This window comes from Carcharhinus amblyrhynchos, chromosome 2 (assembly GCF_965287045.1).
Source record: "Carcharhinus amblyrhynchos chromosome 2, sCarAmb.v2.hapA, whole genome shotgun sequence".
Classification (NCBI taxonomy): domain Eukaryota; kingdom Metazoa; phylum Chordata; class Chondrichthyes; order Carcharhiniformes; family Carcharhinidae; genus Carcharhinus; species Carcharhinus amblyrhynchos.
Window position 1 is genome coordinate 142,849,741 of NC_137325.1, and position 17,259 is coordinate 142,866,999.

The following is a 17,259-nucleotide window of genomic DNA, read 5'->3' on the forward strand; positions in this document are numbered from 1 at the left end:
GCTAACATCCTCTTTTTGTCTACCCTTTGAATCCCCTTTAGCTTCCTATATATTTAATTAGATAAAGACTCGAAAGATTAGCAAGCCACAGAGAAAGACCAGAGGGGGTGGGATTAATTAGATAGTTCTCTCAAAAGAACCCAAACAGGTATAATGGCCTGAATGGTTTCATCTGTTCTGTATCATTCTACGATCCGAAGAACAAACAATTAAACTCAGTTGACAGTCCTCGCTCTATATTAACAGACAATCTCATAAAAGCAAAATAACAAATCTGCCTGCATAGAAATCATAGAATCCCTACAGTGCAGAAAACCATTCAGCCCATTGAGTCTGCACTAACAATCCCACCCAGGCCCTATCCCCATAACCCCATGCATTTACCCTAGCTCGTCCTCCCTGACACCAAGGGGCAATTTAGCATGACTGACATTACGGGGTCTAAAGTTAAGGAGACGGTGCAGGTAAGGATAGAGGCCGAGGATGTCCCAATAATAGAGGGAGTAAGGGGCGTGAGTATGGTTGGTGGCGTTCCAGCAAATAAGGTCCAGGTGAAGGCTGGGATGAAGGTGCTTTATCTGAATGTGCGAAGCATTAGGAATAAAGTGGATGAGTTGGTGGCGCAGATCAACACAAATGGATGTGATCTGGTGGCCATTACAGAGACGTGGCTGCAAGGTGACAGGAACTGGGAGCTGAATGTTCAGGGGTATCAAGTGTTTAGGAAGGATAGGCAGGAGGGAAAAGGGGGGGAGCGTAGCTCTGCTGATTAAGGATAGCATCAGGGTGGTAGTGAGGGATGATATTGGAGCCAAGGAGCAGAAGGTGGAATTGTTGTGGGTAGAGGGGTAGAGATTAGGAACAGCAAAGGGAGGAAGACTCTGGTGGGTGTCGTCTATAGGCCCCCCCATAATGATCTGGAGGTGGGGCGGGCTGTTAACGCGCAAATAAGTGCGGCGTGCAGGAATGGAACGGCCGTAGTTATGGAGGATTTCAATCTGCATATTGATTGGTCGACCCATGTTGGACGCGGTGGGCTCGAGGAGTTGTTCTTGGAATGCTGCCGGGATAGTTTCCTCGAACAGTGTGTGTTGGAGCCGACGAGGGAGCGAGCGATCTTGGATCTGGTGCTATGTAATGAGGCGGGTAGAATTAGGGAACTTGCGGTGAAGGATCCTCTTGGGGAGAGTGATCATTGTATGGTGGAGTTTCTGGTGCAGATGGAGGACGACAAAGTGGGTTCCCGGACACGCGTCCTTTGTTTGAATAGAGGGGAGTACGGTAGGATGAGAGAGGAATTGGCGAATGTGGACTGGGGGAGCGCGTTGGAAGGTAGGTCTGCTGAGGAGCAGTGGAGGATCTTTAAGGAGATCTTTCTTGGTGCTCAGCGGAAATTTATTCCGATGGTCAAAAAGGACCGTAGGAGGAGAGGTAATAAGCCGTGGATAACAAAGGAGGTGAAGGAAAGTGTTAAATTAAAAGCGGAGGCGTTTAGAGTAGCTAAGAGTAGTGGGCAAGAAGAGAATTGGGAGAGGTTTAAATGTCAACAAAGATTGACAAAGAAGTTGATAAAGAAGGGTAGGAGAAACTATGAAGCTGGGCTAGTGCTTAATATAAAAAAGGATAGCAAGAGTTTTTATAAATATATAAAAAGGAAGAGGCTGGCTAGGGTGAACGTTGGTCCCTTAGAGGATGAGAAGGGGGACTTAGTGGTAGGGGATGGGGATATGGCGGAGGTCTTGAATAACTTTTTTGTTTCGGTCTTCACGGAGGAGGACGTGAATAATTTGCCAGATGTTAGAGATGGAAAGGTGGTAGGACTGGAGGGTCTCGATGACATTACTGTTACTAGAGAGGTGGTGCTCGACAGACTGGAGGGGCTGATTGAGGACAAGTCCCCAGGACCGGATGGAATGCATCCGAGTGTCCTGAAAGAAATAGCGAAGGTGATAGTGGATGCCTTGGTGGTTATTTTCCAGATGTCGCTGGATTCCGGGGAAGTGCCGGAAGATTGGAAAACGGCTAATGTTACGCCGTTGTTTAAGAAGGGTGCCAGGCAAAAGGCGGGGAATTATAGGCTGGTTAGTTTAACGTCTGTGGTAGGTAAAATGTTAGAATCCGTCATCAAGGAGGAAATAGCGAGGCATCTTGAGGGGAACTGCTTGATAGAGCAGACGCAGCACGGTTTCATTAAAGGGAAGTCGTGTCTGACAAATTTACTTGAGTTCTATGAGGATGTGTCTAGGGCGGTGGATAGAGGAGAGCTGGTGGATGTGGTCTTTCTGGATTTTCAGAAGGCGTTTGACAAGGTACCTCACAAGAGGTTATTACAGAAGGTCAGGGGGCATGGAGTTGGGGGTAGGGTGTTAGCGTGGATAGAGGACTGGTTGTCAAATAGGAGGCAGAGAGTGGGGGTCAATGGGTGCTATTCGGATTGGCGGATGGTGACTAGTGGAGTGCCCCAGGGGTCGGTGCTGGGGCCTCATCTATTTACCATTTATATAGATGATCTGGAGGAGGGAACCGAGTGTAGGGTGTCGAAATTTGCTGATGACACCAAAGTTGGTGGAAAGGCAAATTGTGCGGAGGTTGTGGAGAGTCTGCAGAAGGATCTAGATAGGCTGGGCGAATGGGCCAGGAAATGGCAAATGGAATTTAATGTTGGCAAGTGCGAGGTGGTCCACTTTGGTAGGAATAATGGTAGGAAGGATTATTACTTACGTGGAGAAAAACTGCAGCAGGCGACGGTGCAGAAGGACCTCGGGGTCCTTGTGCATGAGTCGCAAAAACCCAGCTTGCAGGTGCAGCAGGTGGTCAGGAAGGCGAATGGGATACTGGCCTTCATCGCGAGGGGGATTGAATATAAAAGTAGGGAGGTCTTGCTGCGGCTGTATAGGGCATTGGTGAGGCCGCAGCTGGAGTACTGTGTGCAGTTTTGGGCGCCGTACTTACGCAAGGATATTTTAGCCTTGGAGGGAGTGCAGAGGAGGTTTACTAGGCTGATGCCGGAGTTGAGGGGGTTGAGCTATGAGGAGAGGCTGAATAAACTAGGCTTGTACTCGTTAGAGTTTAGAAGAATGAGGGGAGATCTCATTGAGACATATAAGATGATGAATGGGATGGATAGGATAGAGGTGGAGAGACTCTTCCCGCTCAGAAAGGATAGTAGGACTAGGGGGCATAGCCTCAAGATAAAGGGGGGGGCGGTTTAGAACAGAGTTGAGGAGGAACTTCTTCACGCAAAGGGTGGTGAATCTCTGGAATTCTCTGCCCATTGAAGTGGTGGAGGCTGCCTCGCTAAATATTTTTAAGACGCGGGTTGATGGGTTTTTGATGAGAGAGGGGATTAAGGGTTATGGGGAGAGGGCGGGAATGTGGAACTGAGCCACGGCAGATCAGCCATGATCTTATTGAATGGCGGGGCAGGCTCGAAGGGCTAGTTGGCCTACTCCTGCTCCTATTTCTTATGTTCTTATGTTCAATCCACCTAACCCACACATCTTTGCAGGAAACCCATGCAGACATGGGGAGAACATGCAGACTCCACACAGGCACTAACCCAAGGCTCAGGTCCTGAATTGAACCCGGGTCCTAGGCGTTGTGAGGAAACACGGCTAACCACTATGCCACCGTGCCATCCTTGTATTACCGAATTTGAATTCTAAAGCACTCCCGATGTAGTGGATTTCTTCTCAAGACTGTTGTCAGAATGCTGGAATCAGCAACCAAACAGATAAACAGTCAGTGTGTGATGTTTTAGTTCATTGCGGGATGAACATGTTGATCAGAGGACAAACTGGAACTTCTCATCTGAAATGTGGTATCTCTAACATTGCATCACCGTCTCAGCACTGTACTGTACCACAATATGTCCACCAGTCCCAGAAATGAGGCCTGTGATTGAGGTGAAGATGCTGCTAATGGAGCCAAGCTATATTTAATTCCATTCCACTAATTACCTTCATTGAACTATATTCCAATACTCTAGTTAAAATGCCAGGACTCCACTTGCTTTATTGATCGTTCTGTCTCCTCTTAGCCGCCTTCTCTCCAAAAAGAAGTCCCAACTTCTCCACAATGACACTGACAACAGGCAATGAATTAAAGTTCAGATCATCAAAAGGGTTAAATAAACAACCAGTGGAGTTTGCATGTTCTCCCCATGTCTGCATGGGTTTCCTCCAGAAGCTCCAGTTTCCTCCCACATTCCAAAGATGTGGAGTTGGGTGCACTGGTCATGCTAAATTGCCCACTGGTGTCCCAGGATGCATAGGTTAGAGGGATTAGTGGAATAATTATGTGAGGTTAAGGGGATAAGCCATGATGTGGAGGACTGGGTGTTGGACTACGGTGGGCACAGTAAGAAGTCTCACAACATCAGAATTTCACAGTAACTTCATTGCAGTGTTAGTATAAGCCTTACTTGTGACTATTAAATAAACTTTAACAGACATCCACCATACAAAGCATAGTTAGGGCAAAGGTTTAATTTCGGAACTACAGACACTACCTCTTCCAATCCTCATCTGGTGACTCTGCCGAGGGAACAAAAGATGAAGAAACTCCTAAGTCTGGTGAATAGTCTCCACTGAGAGTTAGCTGATCACCCAAGAGATTAAAACTGGGCTCACATTTTCAGTCAGGGCTTGGTGGGTAAAACTCTTAGCTTGGTCAGAAAATTGTGGGTTCAAACCCCAGTGTGGAGATTGGACACAAAGTCTAGCCTGACACTCTCACTACAATGCTGAAGGAAGAGAGGTGTTCAGATGAGACATTAAACCACGGCCCCTCTGTCCCCAGATGGATATTCTTGATTCCATGGCACTGTGTCACAGCAAGTATAATGTCCTGTGATGTGGAGATGCCAGCGTTGTACTGGGGTGGGCACAGTAAGAAGTCTCTTAACAGGTTAAAGTCCAACGGGTTTATTTGAAATCACAAGTTTTCAGAGCACTCAGATGAGTGGAGAGGTGGGTTCACAAACACGGCATATATAGCCAGAGACACAATTGCAAGATAATGGTTGGAATTCAAGTCTTTGCAGGTACAGATGTCCGCATGCATGAGGACGGCCTCAACCGGGATCCTGGATTCATGTCACACTACATGCAACCCCCCACCAAACTCCATGGCCTTGACCACGGCATCTCCCTCTGCAACTGGATCCTGAATTTCCTAACTCATAGAGTGTAACCAGTAAGGATAGGCAACAACACCTCCTCCACGATCATCCTGGTGTCCCACAAAGCTGTGTTTTCAGCCCCCTACTATACTCCTTACACACTTATGACTGTGTCACCAAATTCCCCTCCAACTCAAGTTTCTGGTCTCAAACAATGACGAGACAGATTACAGGAATGAGATAGAAAATCTGGTGAACTGGTGCAGCAACAATAATCTCTCCCTCAATGTCAACAAAACAAAGGAAATTGTCATCGATTCAGGAAGCATAAAGGAGGACATGACACTGTCTGCATCAATGGGGACGAAGTAGAAAGGGTCGAGAGCTTCAAGTTTTTAGGTGTCCAGATCACCAACAACCTGTCCTAGTACCCCATACTGACACTATAGTTAACAAAGCCCATCAACGCCTCCACTTTCTCAGAAGACTAGGGAAATTTGGCATGTCAGCTACTTTTACAGATGCACCATCGAAAACATTCTTTCTGGTTGTATCACAGCTTGTTATGGTTCCTGCTCTGCCCAAGACCACAAGAAACTACAAAAGGCTGTGAATGTAGCCCAATCCATCACGCAAACCAGCCTCTCATCCATTGACTCTGTCTACACCTCCCGCTGCCTCGGCAAAGCAGCCAGCATAATTAAGGACCCCCATGCACCTCGGACATTCGGGAAAAAGATACAAAGGTCTGAGGACACGTACCAACCGACTCAAGAACAGCTTCTTCCCTGCTGCTGTCAGACTTTAGAATGAAATTACCTTGCATTAAGTTGATCTTTCTCTCCACCCTAGTAACACTACATTCTGCACTCTCTCCTTTCCTTCTCTATGAATGGCATGCTTCATACAGCGTGCAAGAAACAATACTTTTCACTGAATGCTAATATATGACAATAATAAATCAAATCAAAATCATTTGGTCTGGCCATGTAAATTCCTAACTATCCTGGCTTGAGACAATTCACATCTCTTTAACCTGTGATTATCCTCTGTCCATTCACATTGTCTGTACCTGTAAAAACTTGATTACCTCACATTCCAATCATTATCTTGCAATTGTGTCTCTGTCTATGTATGCTGTATTTGTGAATCCTACCTCTCCACTCACCTGAGGAAGGAACAGCACTCTAAAAGCTCGTGATACCAAATAAACCTGTTGGATTTTAACCTGGTGTTGTGAGACTTCTTACTGTGTGCTGATTATGTTAGGGTTGTGGCCATTAACAGAAAGAAATGCAGTGGTTTGTACACATAGATTCAAACTACCACACATGTTTGATTGAAAGAGATGTTCTCAGTATTGCACAGAGTACAAGCAAGAAAGTAAAACAGCAGCTCCGCCAACACCCAAACGACATCACCATCAGATTATATGATTAGCTCTCAAAGCAACTTGCAACCCTTTAAAATATATATAACAAAAAGATAGGGTATTTCTCACCAGTGTCCTGTACTCACTTCAATCTGCAATGTCATAAGCCCAACATTCTCCAACTCTACCATTACCATCAAACCAGATCAACCCTGGTTCAATGAAGAGCGTGTAAAAAAAAGTCATCAAACTAGTGAAAGCGCTATTGGGATGGCACAGTGGTTAGCAGTGCCAAGGACCTGGGTTCAATTCCGGCCTCGGGTCACTGTCTGTATGAAGTGTGCACATTCTCCCCGGATGCTCCTGTTTCCTCCCATAGTCCAAAGATGCGCGAGGTAGGTTGATTGACCCTAGTGTCAGAGGATTAGAAGTGTAAATATGTGGGGTTACAGATTAGGGTCTGGGCAAAGTCATGGTCGGTATAGACTCGATGGGCCAAATGGCCGCATTCTGCAATGTAGGGATTCTATGATTCTACTTTGCTAAAAGAATAGGTCAGAGGCTGGGAATACTGCAGTGAGTAACTTACCTCCTAACTCCCCAAAGCCTATCCACCCATCTATAAGACACAAGTGAGGAATATGGGATAAATACAACTCCATCAACACTAAAGGTGCCTGATGCCATTGAGGATAAAGCAGTCTGCTTGAGTGACACCCCCTCCACTACTGACACACAATGGCAGCAATGTACACCATCTAGAACAGGCATTGCAGGAACTCACCAAGGTTCTGTTGACAGCATCTTCCAAACCAATGACCACTGCCGACTAGAAAGCCAAGGGCAACAGACACACACACACAAACACCACCACCTGCAAGCTCACCTTCAAATCGCTCACCATCTTGACTTGGAAATACAGCACCGTTCCTTCACCATTGCTAAGTCTGGAACTCCCTCCCTAACAACACTGTGGGTGTACCTACACCTCAGTGACTACAGCAGTGCAAGGTGGCAATTCATCACTAGCATCTCAATGGTGGTTAAGGACGGGTAATAAAAGCTGGCCTAGCCAGTGACACAAATTCCATGAAAAATGAGGAATTATAAAATTAAACATTGAAAATACAACTTTTGGATTATTCCGAATTGTCCAAATGACCTTCCACATTCAGAACTGTTTAGTGAATTTTATTTAGAATTTAAATTTGAAGGAAATACTCCACAGAACCGCAGAGTTGTCAGAGCGCAGAAAGAACCAATTCAACTCATTGTATCTACAACGGCTCTCCAAATGAGCAATTCATCTAGTGCCATTCTCCTGCCTTTTCCTCAGAACTCTGCACACTCATCTTCCTCAGATAATAATCTAATTTCCTGTTGAATACCTTGATTGAACCTGCCTCCATCACACTGCCAGGCATCCTTGTGTGAGAACGTCTTAAGTCATATCGCTTTTACTTCTCTTGCCAATTACTTTAAATCTGTGCCCTCTCATTTTTGATCCATTCTACTCTACCTAGACCCCATGCCAAACCTATTCTCAGCCTTCTCTTCTCCCAAGGAAAAAATTCTAAATTCTATCTTCACAATCAAAAGTTCCTTACCTCTGGAACCATTCTTTTGAAGCTTTTCTAGACTCCCTCCAATGCCTTTCTAAAGTGTGGAGCCCAGGATTGGACACAATACTCCAACTAGTGCCAAACTAGTGTCTTATACAAGTTTAACATAACTCATTGACCTTACACTATATGCCTCTATCAGTAACGTCTAGGATACTGTATCTTTTATTAACTATTGAGTCCTGTCCTGTCACATTCACTGATTTGTATACATATACGCCCAGATCCCTTTGCTCCCTTTAGAGTTATACCCCTATATTGTATTGTCTCTCCGCGTTCTTTTACCAAATTAGTAACTTCACATTTTTCCACATTCAACCTCATCTGCCATCTTCCCTCCCATTTCATTAACTTGTCTGTGTCCCTTTAAAATCCTACACTATTCTCTGCCCAGTTTACAGTGCCTCGAAGTTTTGTATCATCCACAAATATTAAAACGATCCCCTGTACATCAAGGTCTCAATCAGTAATATGTATCAGGGAAAGCAAAGGGTCCTAATATCCAGCCCTGGGGAACTCCACTACAATCCTTCCCCCAGTCCCAAAACATCCATTAACCATTACTCCCTGCCACTCAGCTAATTTGTATCCATGTTGTTATTGTCTCTTTTATTCCATGGACAGTAACTTTGCTCAATGATGGTTGGGCAGCACTTTCATCCAGTTTGCAGGCATACTTCTTTTGCCAATAAAACTGTCCCACCTAACTGAAGTTATCTTCTTTCTTCAAATGTTTTTGTCTTTGTCCCCCTTTACATATCCATTTCATCAGAGAAAGCAAACTCTTCAAAATCAGAATCCCTACAGTGCAGGAGGCGGCCATCTGGCCCATCGAGTCCGCACCGACCACAGTCCTACCAGGTCCTATCCCTGTAACCCCACATACTTACCATCCTAGTCCCCCCGACACGAAGGGACAATTTAGCACGGCCAATCCACTAACCCCACATATCTTTGGACTGTGGGAGGGAACTGGAGCACCCAGAGGAAATCCACGCAGACATGGGGAAAACGTGCAGACAGTGACTCAAGCAGGAATCGAACTCGGGTCCCTGACACTGTGAGGCAGCAGTGCTAACCACTGTGTCACCATGCCGCCCACAATGAATCAGAACTTAAAAATCAGAAAAACAGTGAATCAGCTCGCAATAAATCCTTTTTCAAACAAGAGGGCAACACATATTTTGCATTGTAATGAAAATTTGGGTGGGAAGGGGCAGGGGATGTGGGGGGGTGCAAGATTTGGGGTGACAGTATTAGGTTTTGGGAAGAAGGGTGATTTAAGTGCACCCGAAGTAGTAGCAAGTGGACAGAATGATTGCTCCATAGCCTGCCACTTGAGCCAAATTCTACATTGAGCCCTATGGAAGGGAGGCCAAGCAGGCACCTCTCTCCCACCACAAACAGCCTGATCTGCCACGTAGTCAAAAATGCCACCTACATCACACCCGGGTGCTCCAGTTTCCTCCCACACTCCAAAGATGTGCAGGTTGGGTCGGTTGGCCATGCTAAATTGCCCCTCAGTGTCAAGGGGATTAGGAGGACTAAAAGGGCCAAATGACCTCACTCTGCTCCTATCTTCTATGCTTTTATGTTTCTATCCCCCAGTGCTGCAAGTATACAATCCAAAGTCAATTGCTCTTGATGAGTGAATGCATCCAATAAAACAAAATTTGAATTTTTTTTTAAGTCCCTTACTTGCCCATTTTTGTTTTATAATCAACTTATTTCAGTGACAATGTGCGTCGAGCCACATCCCACACCAATTCGCGGGCACAGCAAAAGGATCTTACACCAAGCCAAATCAAGATGTTAAGGAAGGAGGTATCAATGAACAATGTTGGTTTATTGGAGCATGAGGCAGAGAATTCCAGAGCTTAGTCCCAGCCAACAATGGAAGAGTGATGAAAACTGGGAACGCACAGGAGGCAAGATGAGGAGGAACGCAGTGATCCCTGGGCTCTGTGGGGTTGGAGGAGATCAGAAGGGGCAAGGTTGTGGAGAGAACTGAAAAGAAGAATGAGAGTTTTAAAATCAAGAGACTGCTCAACTGGGATCCAATGTGTGCTTACAATCACAGGGTGATGGGTTAAGAGCTTCGCACAAGTGAGGCAATGTGCAGTACAGTTTTGGATGAGCTTTGGGGTGACACAGTGGTTAGCATTGCTGTCTCACAGTGCCAGAGACCTGGACTCAATTCCTGGCTCGGGTCACTGTTCTCCCCGTGTCTGTGTGGGTTTCCTCCGGGTGATCTGGTTTCCTCCCGCAGTGCAAAGATGTGTGGGTTAGGTGGATTGGCCATGCTAAATTGCTCCTTAGTGTCAGGGGACGAGCTAGGGTAAAGTACATGGGGTTATGGGGATAGGGCCAGGGTGGCGTTGTGGTGAAGACTCGATGGGCCGAATGGCCTCCTTCTGCACTGTAGGGATTACATGACTCTATGAATTCAGATTTATGGAGATCACAAGGTGAGATGTTTGCCAGGAGTGTGCATGAATCTAAGACCATTCTGCCCAAGGTAGACATACATCTCTCAAGGCTAAAGTCCAGAACATGAATGGTTGATATGCAAAATGTCTACAAAGAGAAACCAAGCCTGTACTAATGGACTCCTGGCACTTGCCACCAATTTAAAAACAGTTTCAAGAAAGGAGATGAAAACTGTGAATAAAATCTCATTCTCGGAGGTGCATTTCCATCTTAGATTGTGTGAGAAGTCATAAAGAAAGTACATGCAGCAGGCTGCCAGATTCTATAGGTGACTGCAAGGACAAAGCACCCATGATAACCTAACAAAGCATTGGGCCTCGGCTCATCCACATACTGGATTTCTGGCCACCCAGCCTGTCTCTAGATAAGAGTCAGAACTGACTCTTTGGTCAGGAGAGGAATCAGAGAATCATACAATCCCAACAGTGCAGAAAGGGGCCACTCGGCCCATCAAATCTGCACTGACCACAATCCCACCCAGGCCTTATTCCTGTAATCCCACATATTTACCCTGACACTAAAGGACAGTTTTGCATCATCAATCACCTAACCCGCAAACTTTGAAGTGTGGGAGGCAACCAGGACACCTAAAGGAAACCCACGCAGAGACGAGAAGAACATGCGAACTTCACACAGTGTCCCAAGGCCGGCTTTGAACCTGGGTGCCTGGCACTGTGAGGCAGCAGTGCAAACCACTATGCACCATGCCATAAGACCATAAGACATAGAAACAGAATTAGGCCACTCGACCCATCAAGTTTGCTCCACCATTTAATCAAAACTGATATTTTTCTCATCCCTATTCTCTTGCTTTTCCCCATAACCCCTGATCCCTTTATTAATCTAGTACCCATCGATCTCTGTCTTAAAGACACTCAATGACCTGGACTCCACAGCCTTCTGTGGCAAAGAGTTCCACAGATTCACCACTCTCTGGCTGAAGAAGTTCCTCCTCGTCTCTATTTTAAAGGATTATCCCTTTAGCCTAAGATTGTGCCCACTGGTTCTAGTTTTTCCTACTAGTGGAAACATCCTTTCCATGTCCACTCTATCTAGGCCTCGTAATATCCTACAAGTCTGTAATATCCTATTCAATAAGACACCCACGAGTACAGATCCAGAGTCCTCAACAGTTCCTCATACGACAAGCTCTTCATTTCAGGGATCATTCTTGTGAACCTCTTCTGGTCTCTTTCCAAGGCCAGCATATCCTTCCTTAGGTATGGGACCCAAAACTGCTCACAATATTCCAAATTGTGCCATGGAGTGGGTGCCACAGCTAGATCCAGACTTAATGCAATATCTGCATTCTTTAAATAGCAGCGTTGGCGAAGCGATCAGGAAGAGAAACTTGGATCAATTTTCCCCAAGCTAACTCAGGGGCACTGAGTCTAAGATTGATATATTTGCCATTGCTCCACTGAGAGCAGAGCTGAAAGAGTTTGTAAAGTGTTTGGTGATAAACATCAGATCAATTTCAAACATCAAAAGAATGCCAACAAAATAACTTACCACTGCAAGAGGCAGGTCAATAGGTTTAGAGTCAATGTGGTGTTTACGAAGAGAACATGCGGGTAGAATCTCATCGATTTCTTCCAAATCATCATCATCAATGTCAGCTGAAAAATAAATTAAACTTTCAGATTGTATGGAGAATGACAATAAATATATTTAGCTAAATATGTATACAAGGTGCTCTCATTCCTAACAGTCTTGAGGGAAGTGACTTGCATGACACTAAACAGGCCACACTGATGCTTGACAATAGCTAATTAACTATGAGAAGTTACTGAAGTGGACAAAATAATTGGGGTCACGAAGCATTTACGTGCATTTCTGGAGGAAGAAAGGTTGAGTGAGAGATAAATAGACCCTAATTCTACTGGCAAGGATGCCCGAGGCTCGTTAAGATTGCACCCGAGGCCAACAGTGAATGCCTTTCTGCAAGCCTCGCCCACCCTGATTTCGGGGCAGCCGTGCCAGTAAAATCAGGGCCATAGTTTGGAATGGTCTCAAAGTTAAATATAAGCTTATTTATTTTGTCACACGTAAGCTTACATTAACATTGTAGTAAAGTTACTGTGAAAATCTCCCACTCACCACAGTCCGGCACCTGTTTGGGTACACTGAGGGAGAATTTAGCATGGCCAAATGCACCTAACCAGCAAGTCTTTCAGACTGTGGGAGGAAACCCACGCAGACACGGAGAGAACGTGCAGATTCCACACAAAGTGACCCAAGCCGGGAATCAAACCAGGGTCCCTGGCACTGTGAGGCAGCAGTGCTAACCACTGTGCCATTGTGTGGGATTGTTTGGACCTAATGGCCTTTGCCTGCAGTTCAAAGTTCTTCTACTCCAATGTTTGTCAGAAGAATCCAATACAGCAGTTATTTGATCTAATATCGCAATGTTGCTGATCCACACTGACCCACTATAAATGTTTTACTGGATATGGGCGTCACTGGTTGGCCAGCACTTTTTGTCCCTGAGAAGGTGGTGGTGATCTGGCTTCTTGAACCACTGCAACTCCTATGCTGAGAGTTGCGGATATGGAGGGAATTCCAAGATTTTGTGACGTAAAAACATACAATAGGAATTCATTCTTATTGGTAATTTAATTTTTCAACATATATTGACAAAATAAAGCAATTAAGTAAACACGGCGCCTCATGAAACATGAAGAGCCAAGGCAGCACAGTGACACAGGGGTTAGCATTGCTGCCTCACAGTGCTAGGGACCTGGGTTCAATTCCCGGCCATGGGTCACTGTCTGTGCAGAGTCTGCACGTTCTCCCCGCGTCCGCATGTGTTTCCTCCAGATGTTCCGGTTTCCTCTCACAGTCCAAAAGACATGCTGGTTAAGTGCATTGGCCATGCTAAATTCTCCCTCAGTGTACCCAAACAGGGAATTGGTGACCAGGGGATTTTCACTACAGTGTTAATGTAAGCCTACTTGTGGCACTAATAAATAATGAATAAACTAACCACTGCTCTGGATGAGCTGCACCCTAGCAGAACTCGAGAAGCTGGGGAAGCTATAACACAGGCAATATTACATCTGCAGCATATAAAGAACAAAGAACAAAACAGCCAGGGAAACAGGCCCTTCGGCCCAACGAGCCCGCGCCGCCATTTTAACATTATGAGTCCCCCCTCCACCCATGACCCGTGTCTACAGTCCTCTTTACTTGATTCGCTGGGACCAGAGTGCTGGCGAATCGAGTAAAGAGGACTGTAGACAGGGCTTTAAACTAATTGGGGGGGGGGAGGGTGCGAGGGTCGGTGACGTTACGAGGTCTAAAGTTAAGGATAGGGTACAGGTAAGGGAAGAGGCCGAGGATGTCCCAATAATAGAGGGAGTAGGGGGCGTGAGTATGGTTGGTGGCGTTACGGCAAATAGGGTCCAGGTGAAGGCTGGGATGAAAGCGCTGTATCTGAATGCACGAAGCATTCGGAATAAAGTGGATGAGCTGGTGGCGCAGATCGACACAAATGGATACGATCTGGTGGCCATTACAGAGACGTGGCTGCAAGGTGACAGGGACTGGGAGCTGAATGTACAGGGCTATCAAGTGTTTCGGAAGGATAGGCAGGAGGGAAAAGGGGGTGGCGTAGCTCTGCTGATTAAGGATAGCATCAAGGTGGTAGCAAGGGAATGATATTGGAGCCAAGGAGCAGAACGTGGAATCGTTGTGGGTGGAGATTAGGAACAGCAAAGGGAAGAAGACGCTGGTGGGTGTCGTCTATAGGCCCCCGAATAATGATCTGGAGGTGGGGCGGGCTGTTAACGCGCAAATAAGTGCGGCGTGCAGGAATGGGACGGACGTAGTTATGGGGGATTTCAATCTGCATATTGATTGGTCAACCCATGTTGGACGCGGTGGGCTCGAGGAGGAGTTCTTGGAATGCTGCTGGGATAGTTTCCTGGAACAGTGTGTGTTGGAGCCGACGAGGGAGCGAGCTATCTTGGATCTGGTGCTATGTAATGAGGCGGGTAGAATTAGGGACCTTGCAGTGTAGGATCCTCTTGGAGAGAGTGATCATTGTATGGTGGAGTTTCTGGTGCAGATGGAGGAGGAGAAAGTGGGTTCCCAGACACGCGTCCTTTGTTTGAATAGAGGGGAGTACAGTAGGATGAGAGAAGAATTCACGAATGTTGACTGGGGGAGCGCGTTGGAGGGAGGGTCTGCTGAGGAGCAGTGGAGGATCTTTAAGGAGATCGTTCTTGGTGCTCAGCGGAAATTTATTCTGATGGTCAAAAAGGACCGTAGGAGGAGAGGTAATAAGCCGTGGATAACAAAGGAGGTGAAGGAAAGTGTTAAATTAAAAGCGGAGGAATTTAGAGTAGCTAAGAGTAGTGGGCGAGAAGAGGATTGGGAGAGGTTTAAATGTCAACAAAGATTGACAAAGAAGTTGATAAAGAAGGGTAGGAGAAACTATGAAGCTGGGCTAGCGCTTAATATAAAAAAGGATAGCAAGAGTTTTTATAAATATATAAAAAGGAAGAGGCTGGCTAGGGTGAATGTTGGTCCTTTAGAGGATGAGAAAGGGGACCTAGTGGTAGGGGATGGGGATATGGCTAAGGTATTGAATAACTTTTTTGTTTCTGTCTTCACGGAGGAGGACGTGAATAATTTGCTGGGTGTCGTTAGTGATGGAAAGGTGGTAGGACTGGAGGGTCTCAATGACATTACTGTTACGAGAGAAGCGGTGCTCGACAGACTGGAGGGGCTGATTGTGGACAAGTCCCCAGGACCGGATGGAATGCATCCGAGGGTTCTGAAAGAAATGGCGGAGGTGATAGTGGATGCCTTGGTGGTTATTTTCCAGACGTCGCTGGATTCCGGGGAAGTGCCGGAAGATTGGAAAACGGCTAATATTACGCCGTTGTTTAAGAAGGGTGCCAGGCAAAAGGCGGGGAATTATAGGCCGGTTAGTTTAACGTCTGTTGTAGGTAAAATGTTAGAATCCGTCATTAAGGAGGAAATAGCGAGGCATCTTGAAGGGAATTGCTTGATAGAGCAGATGCAGCACGGCTTCATTAAAGGGAAGTCGTGTCTGACAAATTTACTGGAGTTCTATGAGGATGTGTCTAGGGCAGTGGATAGAGGAGAGCCGGTGGATGTGGTCTTTCTGGATTTTCAGAAGGCGTTTGACAAAGTACCTCACAAGAGGTTATTGCAGAAGGTCGAGGGACATGGAGTTGGGGGTAGGGTGTTAGCGTGGATAGAGGATTGGTTGTCAAATAGGAGGCAGAGAGTGGGGGTCAATGGGTGCTATTCGGATTGGCGGTTGGTGACTAGTGGAGTGCCCCAGGGGTCGGTGCTGGGGCCTCAGCTTTTTACCATTTATATAGATGATCTGGAGGAGGGAACCGAGTGTAGGGTGTCGAAGTTTGCTGATGACACCAAGATTGGGGGAACGGCAAATTGTGCGGAGGGTGTGGAGTGTCTGCAGAAGGATCTAGATAGGCTGGGCGAATGGGCCAGGAAATGGCAAATGGAATTTAATGTTGGCAAGTGTGAGGTGGTCCACTTTGGTAGGAATAATGGTAGGAAGGACTATTACTTACGTGGAGAAAAGCTGCAGCAGGCGACGGTGCAGAGGGACCTCGGGGTCCTTGTGCATGAGTCACAAAAACCCAGCCTGCAGGTGCAGCAGGTGGTCAGGAAGGCGAATGGGATGCTGGCCTTCATAGCGAGGGGCATTGAATATAAAAGTAGGGAGGTCTTGCTGCAGCTGTATAGGGCATTGGTGAGGCCGCAGCTGGAGTACTGTGTGCAGTTTTGGGCGCCGCACCTGCGCAAAGATATTTTGGCCTTGGAGGGAGTGCAGAGGAGGTTTACTAGGCTGATGCCGGAGTTGAGGGGGTTGAGCTATGAGGAAAGGCTGAATAAACTAGGCTTGTACTCGTTAGAGTTTAGAAGAATGAGGGGAGATCTCATTGAGACGTATAAGATGATGAATGGGATGGATAGGATAGAGGTGGAGAGACTCTTCCCGCTCAAAAAAGACAGTAGGACTAGGGGACACAGCCTCAAGATAAAGGGGGGGTGGTTTAGAATGGAGTTGAGGAGGAACTTCTTCACTCAAAGGGTGGTGAATCTCTGGAATTCTCTGCCCGTTGAAGTGGTGGAGGCTGCCTCGCTAAATATTTTTAAGACGCGGGTTGATGGGTTTTTGATAAGAGAGGGGATTAAGGGTTATGGGGAGAGGGCGGGAAAGTGGAACTGAGCCACGACAGATCAGCCATGATCTTATTGAATGGCGGGGTAGGCTCGAAGGGCTAGATGGCCTACTCCTGCTCCTATTTCTTATGTTCTTATGTTCTATGCTCATGGCATTCCACATTGAGGGAAGACTAATTTAGGGACAATTTGTTACACCAATCAGCCTAATAGCTTATCTTTGGGGTGTGGGAGGAAACCAGAGCACCCGGAGAAAACTCACACAAGCATGGGGAGAATGTGCAAACTCCCGCAGACACTGGCCCAAATCCATGTATCTGCACAGCAAACAGTGATAGTCACTGAGCTGTCGTGTTGCCCAGCACCTGGTCCAGTTTAAGTGTACACTAACAACGTGAAGTACTAGGCTATTCTTGAAACAACCAAGAGCAGCCCTCGTACGACCCATTGCACGTATGCCCCTT

The 17,259-nt window shown here is 46.4% G+C and overlaps 1 protein-coding gene across 2 annotated transcripts in view; it reads right to left on the reverse strand.

Annotated features, from left to right (window-relative positions):
• Positions 1 to 17,259, reverse strand: part of mindy4 (MINDY lysine 48 deubiquitinase 4) — a 194,725-nt gene that overhangs the window by 103,363 nt on the left and 74,103 nt on the right. For both annotated transcript variants that reach the window (XM_080213582.1, XM_080213573.1), the window contains exon 7: positions 12,119 to 12,225. In XM_080213582.1, coding sequence (XP_080069708.1) covers positions 12,119 to 12,225 — 107 coding nt within the window. The remainder of the gene's footprint in view (positions 1 to 12,118; positions 12,226 to 17,259) is intronic.